Below are 17,127 nucleotides of genomic sequence, written 5' to 3'. Positions count from 1 at the left end.
ACATTTCATTCTTCAAACCTTAAAGCTACAGGATCGGTGGCTCTTGTTTAGCCATGGTGGCTAATGCTAACATAATGGAACTTGGCAACTGATCTGGACCAGAAGCTTCTCTGCAATGTTACCGCTGCACAGCCAGTGACATCCCTCTGGCTTTCTTTTCGCAGATATCCCAACGTCAACATCACCAACTTCACCACCAGCTGGAAAGACGGCATGGCCTTCAACGCCCTCATACACAAACACCGGTAAGCAGAGATGAATCGCCCAATCCACTCTTGCAGGTCCTGTCTCCATCAATGTAAACACGCACAAAACCTGCCTGCTCAATGTCTCTCGTCTTCATTCTCCACTCATCGTTCATCTCTTTCACTCTCTCTTTTTGTCTTGTCCTTTTGCGCTCTCTCTCTCTCTCTCTCTCTCTCTCTCTCTCTCTCTCTCTCTCTCTCTCTCTCTCTGTCTCCTATTTCCATTTCCATCTTTCTCCGTCTCTCCCAGGCCAGATCTAGTGGATTATAACAGTCTGAAGAAGTCCAACCCAACCCACAACCTCCAGAGCGCCTTCAACGTAGCGGAGCAGGGGCTTGGGGTGACCAAACTGCTGGACCCAGAAGGCAAGTTGACGGGTCTTCTTCTAGAACTTCTATTTATGAGCATAAACCCTGGAGTCCTGGGCTGGGTTACTGTGTTCACTGCTTTGGCTCTCAGTACTTGACTGACTGTCTGACTGAATGTTTGTTGTTGTGTTGTGCGTTTCTTGCAGATGTGTTCACAGAGAACCCTGATGAGAAGTCTATCATCACGTACGTTGTGGCGTTCTACCACTACTTCTCAAAGATGAAGCAACTTGCTGTTGAGGGCAAGAGAGTTGGCAAGGTGAATATACTGTATGTGTGCCAATGGTGCTACTGTATGTGTGTGCCTGCTGTCCACCATGTGTTCTGTTTGTGTTTGTGTGTGTGTGTGTGTGTGTGTGTGTGTGTGTGTGTGTGTGTGCATGTGCGTGTGCGTGTGCGCGTGCGTGTGCGTGTGCGTGTGCGTGTGTGCGTGTTTTGTACATGTGTTGCTACAGTATATGTACATGTCTGTGTAAATGCATTTTCTCCCGTGACTTTGTCTCATCTAACCGTTACATTTTAGGTTCTGGATCAGGCTATTGAGACTGAGAAGATGATAGACAAATATGAGACGCTGGCCTCAGATCTGCTCACGTGGATCGAGCAAACCATCATTGTGTTGAACAACCGGAAACTAGCCAACTCCCTGACAGGAGTCCAGCAGCAGCTACAGGCCTTCAACTCCTACCGCACTGTAGAGAAGCCACCCAAGTGAGTTCACACTAGACAGCAGTTAGTAGTAAGATAGTAATGCAAAATTGGGGTATTTTATAAAAATAATGTTTTCCCAAATTAGAAAGGGACAATTGGTGCTACAGTATCTGGTCCCCCAATTCAATTCAATTCAATTCAATTCAATTCAATTCAATTCAATTCAATTCAATTCAATTCAATTCAATTCAATTCCATTCCATTCCATTCCATTCCATTCCATTCCATTCAACCAAAATCTGTTATATTTAAGTTAGGATACATACATACAGTAGATACATACAGTAGATACATACAGTAGATACATACATACATACATACATACATACATACATACATACATACATACATACATACATACATACATACATACATACATACATATTTTTTATTCATGTCACCATTGATATTAATAACTACTGTAACTTTGGTGTAACTTTTACCTTTGTTTTATGACAGAGGTTTATGTGAGTTGTGCTGTTTTCCAGAATAAATAGAATGTTTTGTATTAGATTTCTCCTTGTCAGTTATGACATTGCTTTGTTTGAATTTCATTGTTCCCAGATTTCAGGAGAAGGGCAACCTGGAAGTGCTGCTATTCACCATCCAGAGTCGAATGCGGGCCAACAACCAGAGGGTCTACACCCCTAAAGAAGGAGCCTTGGTCGCAGATATCAACAGGGTGAGACTCCACACTGAGAAAACATAGAGTTCTTGTAAATAAATGAACTCTGCTTTAAAGGACGGCTTCACCCATCTTCAACCTATCTTCATATAATTGGTCCTCACTAATGCTCATGATAAAATGGTAAAAAAAATCTACTCGGTCTGTGTCTCAGAGGAGGGCTGTGGACACTTCAGAAGCCCGACTACCAGTGACATCATCATTAGGCAGGTTTTTTTTTTTAAACAATTCACATTCACAATTATTTATTTGTTGGATTAACGTAAGAACAATGGCTCCCATAATAGCATGCTAACTTTCCAGGAATAGAAAGCCTGCAGTTTCTATTATCTTTGATTCACCACCGATGATGTCACTGGTAGACGCGTTTCTGAACTGTCCACAGCCCTCCTCTGAGACACAGACCGGGTCGACAAAAATGGTACCATAAGGACTATTAGTGACCAATTTTCTGAATATAGGTAGAAAATGGGTGAAGTCGTCCTTTAACTACTTAAAGCCTAAGTTGACGGGGGTCCCCCAGGGGTCTATTGGTCCCCTCCTTTTCCCCCTCTAAAAACGAATTCCTATGCCTAAAATAGCCGATCCACAGCGAGTGGATCTAATTAACGTTGTGAGCTTGTAGATCTGCTATTTTTGCGGAATTGTTCGCTTATTATGCCCAGATTAGGGATGCTAAGGTTCATGTGGTTAAAAAAGAAAAGCAATTGTTGTATCCTATTCTGGAAAGTTAATATAGTCTCACAACTGAGAATTGAAGTCATACTGTGGAACATTCATTTTAAGAAGTATTGTTGGCGACTTCCTGGTCATTACAGCTTTGTCTATACAGAACCTGCCACACAAAAGGGAATGGTGCAGGGTCCTATTCTATACTATATTTACTATAGTTATTTTTGAGTAGTTGTCAGAAATTGTATTTATTAACTGTAAAATACATCAATAAATACATTTCCAGTGCCTACTTAAAAAAAATCATTTAGCCTACTGTATGTGGAATGGTTATTGTGGAAAAATATACCAGTAAAAGACTTTTGAAAAAGTTTCACAGTATACAGTATGACTTTAAAATAATGACAATTTTATGGTTTTGGACAAGCACCCCTGTCCCTCAAAATTCTTGTTTGAAACCCAGTCATATCATTCAATTGAATGGACAAAACAGAATAAACAATCCTGCGACAGCATTTAGCCCATGAAATAATTGAATGATAGTAATCCAACAATGTAAGTTTTTATAACAATATGCAGTTTTTGCCAAAAGTTACATACTGTAATAAGTAAGCAACATGATGAAAAACAAAGATGATACAATGTCCTATATAGTTCAGTTCAGGTCCATGGCGCTCGTACTGACAGGTTTAGGAGATACATTATGACTGGATCCTGATGGTTCTAAAAACAAAAAATCCCTCATGTTATTGTCAAGCATCTTTGATAAAAGCATCCACCAAAACAGTCCACAACTCTACTGAGACTTCCTGTGGGTTTGTTTTATGCACAGGGCTGGGAGCGTCTGGAGAGGGCGGAGCACGAGCGGGAGCGTGTCCTGAGGGACGAGCTGATCAGACAGGAGAAACTGGAGCAGATGGCCAGGCGGTTCGACAGGAAGGCTGCCATGAGAGAGACCTGGCTCCTGGAGAACCAGAGGCTTGTCGCTCAGGTACACAACAACAACACCACTATGATTTACATCACCAGTGGCATCAGTTAACCTAAGACCTGCTGAAATGAAAAAATATATTTTTCACACTTTTACAGCATATCTGTGGTCATAATGGGGACATAGTTAACAATAGATGAGTCTGTATATAAAAAGTCTCTGAAAGTCCAATTGTAATTACTTCCTGTCAAACAAAAACGTAATGCGAGATTACATGGGCAGGTTCTAACCAATTTCAGTTAATTGATTGATTGATTGAAACCTTTATTTCAGGGAAATCCATTGAGACCAGGGTCTCTTTTTCAATGGTGCCCTGTAGTGATGTGCGGGTCGGGTTTTTTCATGACCCGCCCCGCCCCGCCACGGAACCCAACCCGCTTCAACCCGCCCCGCGAACCCATATATAAATCTATGGCTCAACCCGCCCCGCGACCCGCGGTGGAAAAAAAAAGATAATCATCATCATAATAGCTCAGATTTATATAGCGCTCTTTTAACATTTTTTAAAAATGTACTTTTATTTTTTAACATTGTTTAACATATTCGCCTATAATGACATTATAGGGAAGCCGTCAAGTTACTGCGACAGTGATACGACAAAGTATACATTAAGCCTTTTGCAATTTTAATGTACTTAATGCACATTCCTTAGAGCAGTGACACGGGTTGAGTTCCAGGTTGCTACCTGTGCCGAAAGTCCTGGTCATTTCTCTTTGCACTGTTGAGTCAAAAATGTCTTAAAACTATAGAAATAATAAATATAGAAAGGACTTTTTCATTCATAGCAATGCTGTGCTGAAAATCATCAATTTTTGATTTGTGGGCGCCTCCATGACGTATTTGATATCCTTAAAAGAAAAAAGAAAAAAACTACAGAGCTCTACTGCATGCACAAAATCAGAGATGATTACATCCTTCCTCAAGAATTGTTATTTCATCCTCAAATTATATTTCAGAAGTAATTTAAATACAAAACATGCAAAACGCACCTGTACAGTTGTACATAACCTTGAAGAACAAATTATTTGATCATCAGTTTATCTTGTCTGTTAACAACAAACCCTTTGCATTAAAAGTCATTCAGATGTCCTCTCCACCCTCTTAATTCTTCTCCTCAGGATAACTTTGGCTATGACCTACCGGCTGTAGAAGCAGCAAAGAAGAAGCATGACGCTATAGAGACGGACATCGCCGCGTACGAGGAGCGCGTCCAGGCACTAGTGGCCATCTCTAAGGAGCTGGAGTCTGAACGGTACCACGACGCCAAGCGCATTGACGTGCGCAAAGACAACGTCCTGCGCCTGTGGGACTACCTGCAGGAGCTGTTGAAGGCCCGCAGGGCACGCCTGGAGAAAAACCTCACACTGCAGAGGATCTTTCAGGAGATGTTGTACATCATTAGCTGGATGGATGACATGAAGGTATGGAGGGAGATAATGTATATTAACCAGCATTACTACTACAACTACTACTAATAATAATAATAATCTATTGGTATAGCCCAGTGGTGTCCAAACTTTTTTCAAAGGGGGCCAAATTAGACAATATGAAAACACCCAAGGGCCGCGCGTGCACGAAAAATATAGGTGATAATATATCGGTTATAGGTGGATTTTGGGCGAAAATGTACGGTTTTCAGGCGGATTTTGACGTTTCTGGGCGTTTTATTGTTACTTTATTTCGGTTTTACGGTTAAACAAGAGCTAGAGAAGGTCCTGCCATCCTGAGGCGAAGAAGGAAAATGCAACTTTCACTTTTATAAATCTTTTAATTTTTTTGAAGGTGCAGGCGGGCCGTTCATAATACAATTTAGGAATGAAGCCACGGGCCGTATAAAATTTGTCCGCGGGCCGGACTTTGGACACCACTGGTATAGCCCATTTGAAAATGTAATTAAAAGGTGCTGAACAAGAGAAAAGCCAAACAGATACAAATAAATCATTAATGTTGTCATTTTCATGTTAGACGTTCAGCTGATGGTTTTTACCCAGGCAGGTTCAGACATTTTGACGGGGCACATTGCAGTTGCAGGGATCAACTCTGTCACATTTGCGTTACTGTCTCTATTCTCTAACCACCTGGCCAACCTGCTAAAGCCATAAATGTGCATCTCTTTTGTATTTTCACAACAAGCTATTTTCATTATATTGTAGTAGTATATTTTTTTCAACATAGCATGTGAGCCCAAGAAAACAAAACCATAATGTTTGTAGATTTTATAATCAGATCTGTAACCACTTGATTTAAACACTCCTCCTTACAGCAATATCACTACAGGCATGTATCATTACAATCACTACCTATCTACTGTATGCTGGACACTGTGCTGATCGATGCTCCGTACGCAGCATCAACCTTATTGCTGCTTGAATGTACATAGTTAAAAGAATGGTGAATGGCTATATGTAAAGTGATTTGTCCCTACTCCTGTATACTGTATCATAAAACATGCTCTTTCACTGTATAGTAAGTGAATGAATGCTGTCCTTGTACCGTTTGTGTCAGCATGAACTTCAAAACCTACACTGTGAAACTGAATGAGATGTTAATAACTCTCAGCACTAAAGGTTACTGCACACTTATAGCATCTAAAGTGATTAAAGCCACTCTGACACACCTTTTGTTTCTCCCCACAGGCTCGCCTGCTGTCTCCTGACTTCGGAAAGCACTTGTTAGAAGTTGAGGACCTGCTACAGAAACATGCCCTAGTAGAAAATGACATTGCCCTACAGGCAGAAAGGGTAGAAAATGCCAATGCTGCAGCACTGAGATTTGCCAATGGAGACGCATTAAGTAAGTGTAAATATTAATAATATTTTACCTTTAAAAGATTTATTTTTTGCTTTTTTATTACGTAGTAATAATAATAATAATACATCAAACTTATATAGCGCTTTTCTTAGTACCCAAAGTCGCTTTACAAAACAAATAAAAATAAACAAAAGTAGTAGAAGATTGTAGAGAGACAGGAAACCAATGTCAAAGAGAACGTATACATGTGAAACATGACTGGAGTTGGAACTCGAGTCCTCACATGGAGCGTGTGATCCATGAGCCACATGCCCCCCCCCCCCCCCCCATAATATTCCACCTTTATGTTTTAACTGGATCCTAAACTCTGGGCCAGGGTGATGTAAAATGGATTGAGAGCCTGTCTCTCATTGGGCATTACATTTCAAAGTAATAATGTCTTCAAATGCCAGCTAAGAATTAAGACTACCAGGTAAAAACATTTGTCACTTGGGCTGAAGAAATCTCCCAAAACAAAATACAAAAAAAACAATCAACAAAAATCACCACATCATTAGCAGGATAATGTCCTGGCATGCATTGTACTGGTGGAGTAACCTAAGAAATAGCTTAAGCCTTTAACAAAACTATAAAAAATGTTACTCAGTGAGTGAAGTGAAGATAATTATAATCTTTCACTTTCAGGCTACAAGCCCTGTGACCCCCAGGTGATCCGCGACCGAGTCCAGCACTTGGACCTGTGCTACAAGGAGCTGTGCTCGCTGGCAGCCCAGCGCAGGGCCCGTCTGGAGCAGTCACGGCGCTTCTGGAACTTCCTGTGGGAGATGGCGGAGCTGGAGGGCTGGATTAAGGAGAAGGAGCACATCTTCTCCACCCTGGACTATGGCAAGGACCTGACCAGTGTGCTTATCCTCCAGAGCAAGCACAGCGCCTTTGAGGACGAGCTGGGGGCTCGACGCGCTCACCTCCAGGAGGTCATGGACGAGGGCGACAAGATGATCCAGGCCAAGCACTTTGGCTCCCCCAAGGTCCAGGAGCGCATGGACGACGTCAGGCGGCAATGGGAGCAGCTAGAGGAGCTGGCGGCGTTCCGGAGGCAGAACCTCCAGGACACCCAAAGGTTCTTCCAGTTCCAGGGAGACGCGGATGACCTCAAGGCCTGGTTGGTGGACGCCAAGAGGATGATGAGTAGCGAGGACGTGGGCCACGACGAGTACACCACCCATCGGCTTCTGAAGAAGCACAACGACCTCAAGAACGAGGCGGTCAAGAACGGAGCCACCATCGATGCCTTGGTGAAGCAGGCCAACGCGCTGCCGGAGGAGCTCCGCAACACCCCGGACATCCAGAGACGCCTGAAGGATATTAGGGACTTGTACATGGAGCTCATGTCTCTGGCTGACCTGAGACATAAAAAGCTGGATGACGCCATGGCCCTGTACACCATCTTCAGTGAGACAGACGCCTGTGAGTTGTGGATGGGTCAGAAGGAGACGTGGCTGGTTGGCCTGGACGTGCCTAAGAACTTGGAGGACTTGGAAGTTGTACAGAATAGGTATGTGGAAATAGGCTACATGATATGTATCACATCTATCTCTCTATCCCAAAGATTTTTTTCTGGTTTGTTTTAGTCATCTCAGGTCTCAGGTGGGTGGGGTTTGTCACAAAATCATTGCAGTCCCAGTCCGGTCATGAAATGTAATAAAGTTGCCTGACATTATGAATGACTATAATGCCATAACCGCACCCATCTTAATCTCGTATTCAGGCTAAAACGAACATTAATTATTCTTATGAATACTAGTTTGGCTAAGAGCTGGTGTACATGCGACTGTTCATGACGTATGTATGAGTTTGCATTGCGCATTTGTTGTAGCTAATGATTGTTTATTCATAGGTTGAGCATTCTAGCTCAAGAGATGGTGGGTGTCCAGTCACGGGTTGATGATGTCAATAAAGCTGTAAAACAGCTTGAGGACAGCAGACACCCACAAATAAAAGAGGTCAAGGAATGTCAGATGCGCCTGAATAAGAGGTGAGTTTTCTACAGTATTTTGGATTTTTGGAACGACAATGATTCCAGAGGATGGGATAAGAACGTGAAAAGGACAAACAAAGAGCTCAAGAAGCCTAGCGTTTCAATTTACAGTTTAGTCCACAGAAATGATCTCAGTTAATCTTACAAAGGGTGATGTCCTCTAATTTCTTATCTATAGATTATGTGCAATAATTTGATAATATCTGCATTTTTGCATACAATTCAGTAGGTTATTCTATAGAATAACCAGTAAAAATCAATAACACTCTCAGTTACATTGCATCTGAGTGATCAATCTTCTCTGTTTCAGGTGGGAGGCCTTCAAGGCAATGGTGGAGGACAAGAGAATGAAAGTGGATTCTGCTGTAAGCCTGCACAACTACAGACTTGAGTGCGATGAGACAGAGGCCTGGATCAAAGAAAAGACGACGCTGATCGAGTCCACGCAGGACCTGGGCAATGACCTGGCAGCAGTCATGACCATCCAGAGGAAACTGTTTGGCATAGAGAGAGACCTGGCCGCCATCGACTCTAAAATGACCTTCTTGAGAAGAGAGGCAGACCAGCTCGCCAAGGACCACCCAGAGAACGTGGACGACATCCTGGCCCGCAGGGGAGAGCTGGATGAGGCCTGGAATACTCTGAAGAAGACCCTGAAGGACAGAGAGGACTCCCTGGGCGAGGTCAGCAAGCTGCAGACCTTCCTCCAGGACATGGATGATCTGGAGTCCTGGCTCTTCAAGGCCCAGAAGGCCGTGGCCTCGGAAGAACTGCCCACTACACTGCAGGATGCAGAGCAGCAGCTGAGTCTCCATGACGCAGTGCGTGAAGACATTAACAACCACGAGGAGGACTTCCTCCGCGTGAAGGACACTGGTGCCCAGGTCATTCAGGGTCAGGAGGACGACCCTCAGTACCAGCAGCTGGAGAAGAGGCTTCAGGGTCTGGACCGTGGCTGGGATGAGCTCCAGAAGTTGTGGGACAGTCACAAGAACCTCTTGGACCAGGGTCTGGGCTTCCAGCAGTTCATGAGGGATGCCAAGGCTGCAGAAGCCATTCTCAACAACCAGGTAAATATAATAATACCCTCTGGATACTCACCATGACCTGTCTCTAAGTCTGTGTTTCTGTGTGTCCAGGGATAATAATCACAAATCACAAGACCGATCAGCGACAAATTAGTTTTGCACGCTGCCATTAGGCCATGGAAGTAAATCCCCCCTGGTAACACTTGCTATGCATCCCATGTCTTCAATGTGTTATAAACATACTTATAATGCATAGTAATATACTTATAACACTGTATAATGACATTTATAAGCACTCATTAGTACTCATAATGCAATCATAACACATTATAAAGCCTCTTATAATGACACTCCCGATGCATCTAATGTTAATTCTCATAGTGGTAAGACATTGTAATCATTTTATAATGCTTTATAATCACTCTTATAATGTATTATAATCACTCTTAAAATGCATCATACTGTCATTATAAGTGGTCATTTGTTGTTTCAAGAAAAATATTAAATCTATGCAAGATTATATTATGAGACAATTTTAATACTTTCATGCTTTATAATGTTTCATGATTATTGTTGTAAAGAATTAGCATTATTTCTGAGTTCTTATAACTATAATTATAAGCAGAGATTATAATGCGTTATAAGTATGTTCATAAACGCATCATAGACGGGATGCATAATATCTAACTTTAATTTTTCCCGTGGAATTCAAAGGAGGTCCAGCTGAAACCTTGCCCAAACATGGAGTCATATGTCACAGATATGTCATACAGTAGTTCACGGACGTAATTGACTGACCACACAAAGTCCAAGATCTGCATAGGAGCCACGACATTATTAGATCATGTCTTGTTGAAATATGACTTTAGAAGGCCTTTATTCTATTGCTTTGATGTTTGAACTGGATGGTAAACAAGAAGGTAAACAAGACGATACACTGCATAATTATTGTTGATTACAATGTTGGCTACAGCCTCTGTCAGCAAGTACAGCCTGAACAACATCACACAGTCCAATACTTGGTAAAAGAATGCGATATGAAAGAATGTTGCGCGGTCATTTACCACACTGCAGTTCTTTCAAATAATATTGTGTTTTCCAGTGGCGGAAAGTACAAATTTACTTTTGCACTGTACTTAAGTACAATTTCGAGGTATATATATGTACTTTACTTTAGTTTTTCCAATTTCCAATACTTTTACGTCTACTCCACTACATCTCAGAGGCAAATATTGTACTCCACTACAATTATTTGAAAACTTTAGTTACCAGCTACTTTGTAGATTTTTACAAAACATACATTAACCATTTCAGCCCTATATACATTTCGACCATTTGAAAATAGCCGATCTACAAGCTCACAATGCGTCGCGATGCGACGCATTGTGAGCTTGTAGATCTGCTATTTTCAAATGATCTTTTTTACACATTTTATTTGAAAACTGTGAAATGGTACAGTCTGCATAATGAGTACTTTCTACATTTGGTACTTTAAGTACCTTTTGATACCAATACTTTTGTACTTTTACTCTAGTAAATTTAGAATTACGTACTTTTCACTTGTGTTTTCAACCCCATTCAAGAGGAGCGCTTTGCAGCTCCCTCCACTGTTCAACACCCCAAGACATGCTGCTGTCTGTGTTTCAGGAGTACACTCTAGCCCACATAGACCAACCTGACACCCTGGATGGAGCTGAGATGGCTCTAAAGAAGCACGAGGACTTTGTGAGCACCATGGAGGCCAACGAGGAGAAGATTGAGAGCACGCTACAGGGAGGACAGCGGCTGCTGGACAGTGGGAACCTGAACTCTGGGAAAGTTCAAGACAAAATGGACTCCATCCGAGACAGGTCTGTCACGAGTTTTTATTCATCACATTGGATACTAAATGGCTTTGAGGGAGAGAAAAAACTAAGTGTGGTCAATTTGAATTTGAATTTGAATGTGTTTATATACAGTCTGATATACAGCTGAACCTGTTAGTACTCTTGGCTACTAGTCTCATATTGGACTTGGTCTTCTTGACCAGCAGTGTTGGTGAAGTTACTTAAAATGTAACTCATTCATTACGTGTTCAATTAAAGGGAATAAGGTATTAGCTCTAGTAAATATTTTTCTTTCATAAACACCCTCAAACAAAGCACAAAATGACTAGGCATATAGAGCTAAATAAAATAGAGACAAATGTCACAATTATAATAATATAATTGGTTTTAAAATTATATTTTCCAGCCTATTTCAACCCAATTATAAAACACAAATAATTAGGGATTAGTAGACACATTTGTCTGCATGATTTGTCTGCAAATGAGTCTGCATTTGTGTACATGAATTCATTGCAAGCTTAAAAATCTATGAATAACAGAATATCTGAACTATAATAATAATAATACATTACAGTATGTAAAAGTAATGCATTGTATTTGTTTTTATGGCATGGCTTTGCATGACACTAGCAGTCTGCAAGAGAGAGAGAGTGTGTGTGTGTGTGCGTGTGCGTGCGTGCGTGCGTGCGTGCGTGCGTGCGTGCGTGCGTGCGTGCGTGCGTGCGTGCGTGCGTGCGTGCGTGCGTGCGTGCGTGCGTGCGTGCGTGCGTGCGTGCGTGCGTGCGTGCGTGCGTGCGGAGCAAATCTCACAAACCACTAGACCGATCAGTGTCATATTTCCCGTGCACACTGCATATAGGCCACAGAAGCACCACAGATTTTTGCTCATGAAAGTTAAATTATGTAATGGTTACCTGAACACTGGTTTTGACTGCCTTTGTACTTGATCTCAAGGTCTTGGTCTCATCTTGGCCTTTACTGGGTTGGGCTTGACGACAAACAAATCAAAACATGAAAATACTCACACTCTCTCTGTTACCTGCTTCCTCATATCGAGTCTACTTACTTAGGGCTGTTTTAACAGTTTTACTTGTTTCTTTTGTTTCTCTAATTATCCACATAACATCTGAGCTGAACTTTTGTGGAGAAAAGTTAGCTATACCCCAAACGTATTTCAGTCAATGTTAATTACTCACTTTCTTGTTTACCCCAAAACACTGAGACAGCTTTTTAAGTACTGCATCATTAGTGTCAATTGAAACCAGAGGCAGAACAAACCAAATGTGTTTGGACATTTGTAGTCTACTACTGTATTTGATTTCTGTAAATACCCAAATAGCCAAGATATGCAGGTTCTAATGAGGAAAAGTTAGGTACTCCTCACACACTCTTAAACCATTGTTAATGATGCTAGCTCAGCCAGCAACCAGTCATCCTTAACACCCGCACTCCGGGTGGCAGATGCAGAATGTGTTATAAGGTTTTTTTGTGCCAACTATTCCACATCACCTGAACTTCTTATGAGCAAAAGTTCTCTATTCCTCTTAAAAACTTAGTATTCCCCTTACAAACTTAGCTATGTTGGTGTTAACCAAGGCAGCTAAGCCCACTACCAGTGAGGCAGCTTTCTATACGCAGCATCATTACTGTCAATGGTAGGCTGTGGAGAGGGCCCAGGTACTCCCATTAATTCCCGCCATCCGGACTGGGAGACAGACGCCGGCAATGATGGTTATTGATCTCAAAGAGAGGGAGCTACTTTTCACTCTGCAGCAGAAAGCTGCCTAAGAGGGCTGATTTGGCTAACTGTGTCAGGTATTTCTCTGTGTTTCTCTGAGCAGGGAGAGGCTCGGTGCTACTGTACAATGCATGGGATTTATGGATTTACTTCTGATGGTCGAAACCATCAATTTTTATGGCACAGGAGAACGATGGTCTGAGTAAAAGTCAGTGGAAAGAGGGAGAGATGGGCTGTATTGTGTGAGCTATATTGATGATGCTGTTTCTTTTTGTGTGTATGCCTGTGTGTGTTTGACTTGCAGACATAACAGTAATAAAGACAGAGCCAAGGAAGTGTCAGAGAAGCTCAAAGATAACCGTGATCTTCAGCACTTCCTGCAAAACACTCAAGATGTGAGTTCACAGTCTATTTGCATTTAAGGTGTAATGCCATGCATTGTGTATACCAGTGTATAGTTATTTACTGAGATGTATGCCTGTCTGTCTGTCTGTCTGTCTGTCTGTCTGTCTGTCTGTCTGTCTGTCTGTCTGTCTGTCTGTCTGTCTGTCTGTCTGTCTGTCTGTCTGTCTGTGTGCATGCATGCGTGCGTGCATGCGTGCGTGCGTGCGTGCGTGTCTGTCTATCTATCTATCATTTTGCTAAGTGGTACAGTAGGTGCTCGATTTGTAACTTAGAAGAGCTGGGCTTGAGTCAATTTCATACAATGTAATTTGTCTCTCCATGGTGCAGCTGACTCTGTGGATCAATGAGAAGATGCTGACAGCTCAGGACACCTCGTACGACGAGGCCAGGAACCTCCACACCAAGTGGCTCAAACACCAAGCCTTCATGGCTGAACTGGCCTCCAACAAGGACTGGCTCAACAAAATAGATCAGGTCAATGGAAAGTGTGTGTGTGTGTGTGTGTGTGTGTGTGTGTGTGTGTGTGTGTGTGTGTGTGTGTGTGTGTGTGTGTGTGTGTGTGTGTGTGTGTGTGTGTGTGTGTGTGTGTGTGTGTGTGTGTGTGTGTGTGTGTGCATACTGTTGGTATTATGACTCTGTATTATCAAAAACATAAATTAGAGGTGATTGCATCTTTTCATTCTAATGGAAACAGGGTCTTTTGCCAGAGTACGGGAAACATGTCCTCTGCATTTAACCCATCCTAACTATTGGCATGCCAATGAGAAATTACACCCCTTCACCCATTGAGAAGTGGAATTTGAAGTTGACTTGACTTACTTGCGCTGATGGTGTGCTTACAGCCATAATAAAAGCAAAGCAATTCTACATAAAAACAAGGCTAAAGGTCCTTACACACCGGGGGCGATTTTTTCATGTGAATAATACGTTTTTTTTTAAACCTTATAAAGTCAATGCAAGCTTCCACCTCAGTTTCGCGGAGCGAAAAGGCGTCTTTTATTTATTCGGGCCGAGTCCGAATTTTTCGTATATTCGCATAATCGTCGGTGTGTAATGACCTTAAGAGTCTAAAAGCCCAGCTAGCAGCCCCTAGAGTAGATGCTTCTCATTGCACCCAACTAGGCAGTGGCCATAGGGTGGCATTAGAGGATACAGAAGATCATTGGGGTCACTCATTTATGGTATAATCCAGGCAGCATGAATGCACTCACCAAGTTTCATAACAATCTTCCCTTTATTTTGAGATAATTAACAAGTTCAAGTTCAAACTTGCAGGAAATATCCTGGAGTCACCAAAATAAGCAGGGTTCTTCCGTGCTTAGCACACAATTTCAAACTTGCAGGAAAGGCCATGGGTTCACTAAAATCAATAGGATTCTTCTGTGCTGAGCACAATGGTAATCTGCCTATTCGATTTTGAGATATTGTGTGCACATGTAAATTTTGGCTAAGAGCAAAGGCCTTTAGGGCAGGGGTCTTCAACCTTTTCAGGCCAGGGACCCCCAAACTGATGGGGAGATCAGCAGGGACCCCCTACCTCGTAGGGTAGGGGGGGCTACTACATATATTGTATATTTATGTATAAAATTGTGTTTTATATTGCCTGCTCCTACGCACCTGCCCCAGTAGGTGTGCAAAATAAAAATTCTCTACAAAATATGTATAAACATACCATGTTATTGTGCATTGTGCCTCCATTTATCTGTTTGCTATGGATTCATGTTATGTTTAAAGACAATTTGACATTTGGGGGAAAAACGAGTTTTTTTTTTTTTTTTTTCAAACAAAAATATTGTTTAATCAAACAACAATTTCGCGGACCCCCTGCAGTACCTCCGCGGACCCCCTAGGGGTCGCGGACCCCCTGTTGAAGACCTCTGCTTTAGGGTATATAATTCAGTGCAGGTCTTCCTCGCGAAAGCATGGATGCACTCAGCAAGTTTCATGGGCAATCCACCCATTAAATCTTGAGATACTTTGTGTCCAATTGGGAATTTTGGCTTCATGGAGGCGCTAGAGCAAAGGCCATTAGGTAACCAAAATTAGCACAGGCCTTCTTCTTGGGTTGCACAGAAAATTCCATGGCATTTCAGCTAGTAGTTTTCGAGACATGTTGTTTGAGATCAAAGTTGCGGATGGACAGACAGACAGACAGACAGACAGACCAACTGACTAACATGGTTAGGGCTAGCAGGGCATTAGGCTACATCTTTTCATTCTAATGGAAACGGGGTCTTTTTGTCACAGTACTTTGGCACTTACAGTGTCAAAGTACGGGAAACATGTCCTCTGCATTTAACCCATCCTAACTATTGGCATGCCAATGAGAAATTACACCCCTTCACCCATTGAGAAGTGGAATTTGAACCATTATTTTTGTTCTCCTCCATACAGGAGGGTCAGGAGCTGATAGAGTCCAAGCCCGAGTTTGAGCCCATTGTTATGGAACGTCTGGCCAAGCTGCATGAGCTATGGGATAAACTGGAGTCCACCACCCAGGAGAAGGCACGCTTGCTGTTTGATGCCAACCGCTCTGAGCTGTTCGACCAGAGCCTGGCCGACATGAAAAAGTGGCTGAAAGAACTGAAACAGCAGCTACAAGGTGGCGATGAGGAAGTCAAAGACCTGACCAACGCCAACATCCTTCTTAAGAAGCACCAGGTGTGTGGGTGACACGCACGTGAGGGATTCTGTTGTACTTACTACTATCTGTATTTCACTTTTCACTTTCCTTAACTTGAGTTTTAGGTTGTGTCTGAAACACAACAATACTGTATGAAATCACACCTTCTCATATCTTCCATAAGAATGCTGTTTCAGCCTGGTGCTGCTTATCAGAGTTGGACGCTTAGATAGATAGATAGATAGATAGATAGATAGATAGATTTTTTTTGTGTGACTACTGACTAAAACTCTTTCTCACATTGTTTTCAGATGTGAGAGGGTGTCAGACTTCAGTGTGTTCAAAGTCTTCTAGTGTATGGTAGATGTGAGGGAGTGTCAGACTTTTGTATTTTAAAAGTATTTTCTAGTGTGTGGTAGGAATTAGACTCGACTCAACTAAAGTTGCAAAGCGAAATCAGGCCTTGCGGCTTGATGAGACTTCACTGCATTGAGACTTAACTGCTTTAAGACCTGACCCAACTTGAGACTTGAAAGCAAAAACATGATCAGATTTGACACAGCAAAGCCCTAGAACAATAGATTATTCAAAGAACAAAGTGACTTTAAAAAGTTTAAAAGTATTACTATTACAGCCTACTGTAATTTAGCCTTCTGCTTTGTGCACAGTTCTGCCATTCTGTAGCGTTTGGTTCGAGTAACCTTGGTTACTGGTTGGGCATTTCCAAACTGGCATGGATATTCGATTATGGGTATGGGTATGGGTTAGGTTAGGGTTAGGGTTAGAGCTGGGCAGAGCTGTAGACTTGAGAATTGAGTTGGACTTAGGTCGAAGATATTGTGACCTATGACTTGACTTACCTACCCCCATTACCCCAGCTGGTGCATAGCGCAGCAGCAGTCCTCCACTTAATTTTGTCTTTGTAACTTGACTTGGACTTATAGTAAGTCACAAAGATTGTGACTTGTGACCTGACTTGGACTTATCTCGAATGACTTGTGACCTGACTTGAACTCGTCTCAAATGACTTACTACAATGTACTGT

At 42.2% G+C, this 17,127-nt stretch overlaps 1 protein-coding gene across 2 annotated transcripts in view; it reads left to right on the top strand.

Annotated features, from left to right (window-relative positions):
- sptb (spectrin, beta, erythrocytic) overlaps positions 1–17,127 on the top strand; it is a 65,199-nt gene that overhangs the window by 27,157 nt on the left and 20,915 nt on the right. For both annotated transcript variants that reach the window (XM_080414460.1, XM_080414461.1), the window contains 15 exons: positions 165–245; positions 496–611; positions 761–873; positions 1,138–1,325; positions 1,890–2,007; positions 3,515–3,673; positions 4,792–5,094; positions 6,310–6,466; positions 7,109–7,979; positions 8,322–8,459; positions 8,773–9,532; positions 11,138–11,340; positions 13,359–13,449; positions 13,787–13,933; positions 15,854–16,120. In XM_080414460.1, the coding sequence (XP_080270586.1) occupies positions 165–245; positions 496–611; positions 761–873; positions 1,138–1,325; positions 1,890–2,007; positions 3,515–3,673; positions 4,792–5,094; positions 6,310–6,466; positions 7,109–7,979; positions 8,322–8,459; positions 8,773–9,532; positions 11,138–11,340; positions 13,359–13,449; positions 13,787–13,933; positions 15,854–16,120 (3,712 nt within the window). The remainder of the gene's footprint in view (positions 1–164; positions 246–495; positions 612–760; positions 874–1,137; positions 1,326–1,889; positions 2,008–3,514; positions 3,674–4,791; positions 5,095–6,309; positions 6,467–7,108; positions 7,980–8,321; positions 8,460–8,772; positions 9,533–11,137; positions 11,341–13,358; positions 13,450–13,786; positions 13,934–15,853; positions 16,121–17,127) is intronic.

This window comes from Gymnoscopelus braueri (assembly GCF_963280865.1).
Source record: "Gymnoscopelus braueri genome assembly, chromosome: 19".
NCBI lineage: Eukaryota > Metazoa > Chordata > Actinopteri > Myctophiformes > Myctophidae > Gymnoscopelus > Gymnoscopelus braueri.
This window is presented reverse-complemented; position numbering and strand designations above follow the sequence as displayed.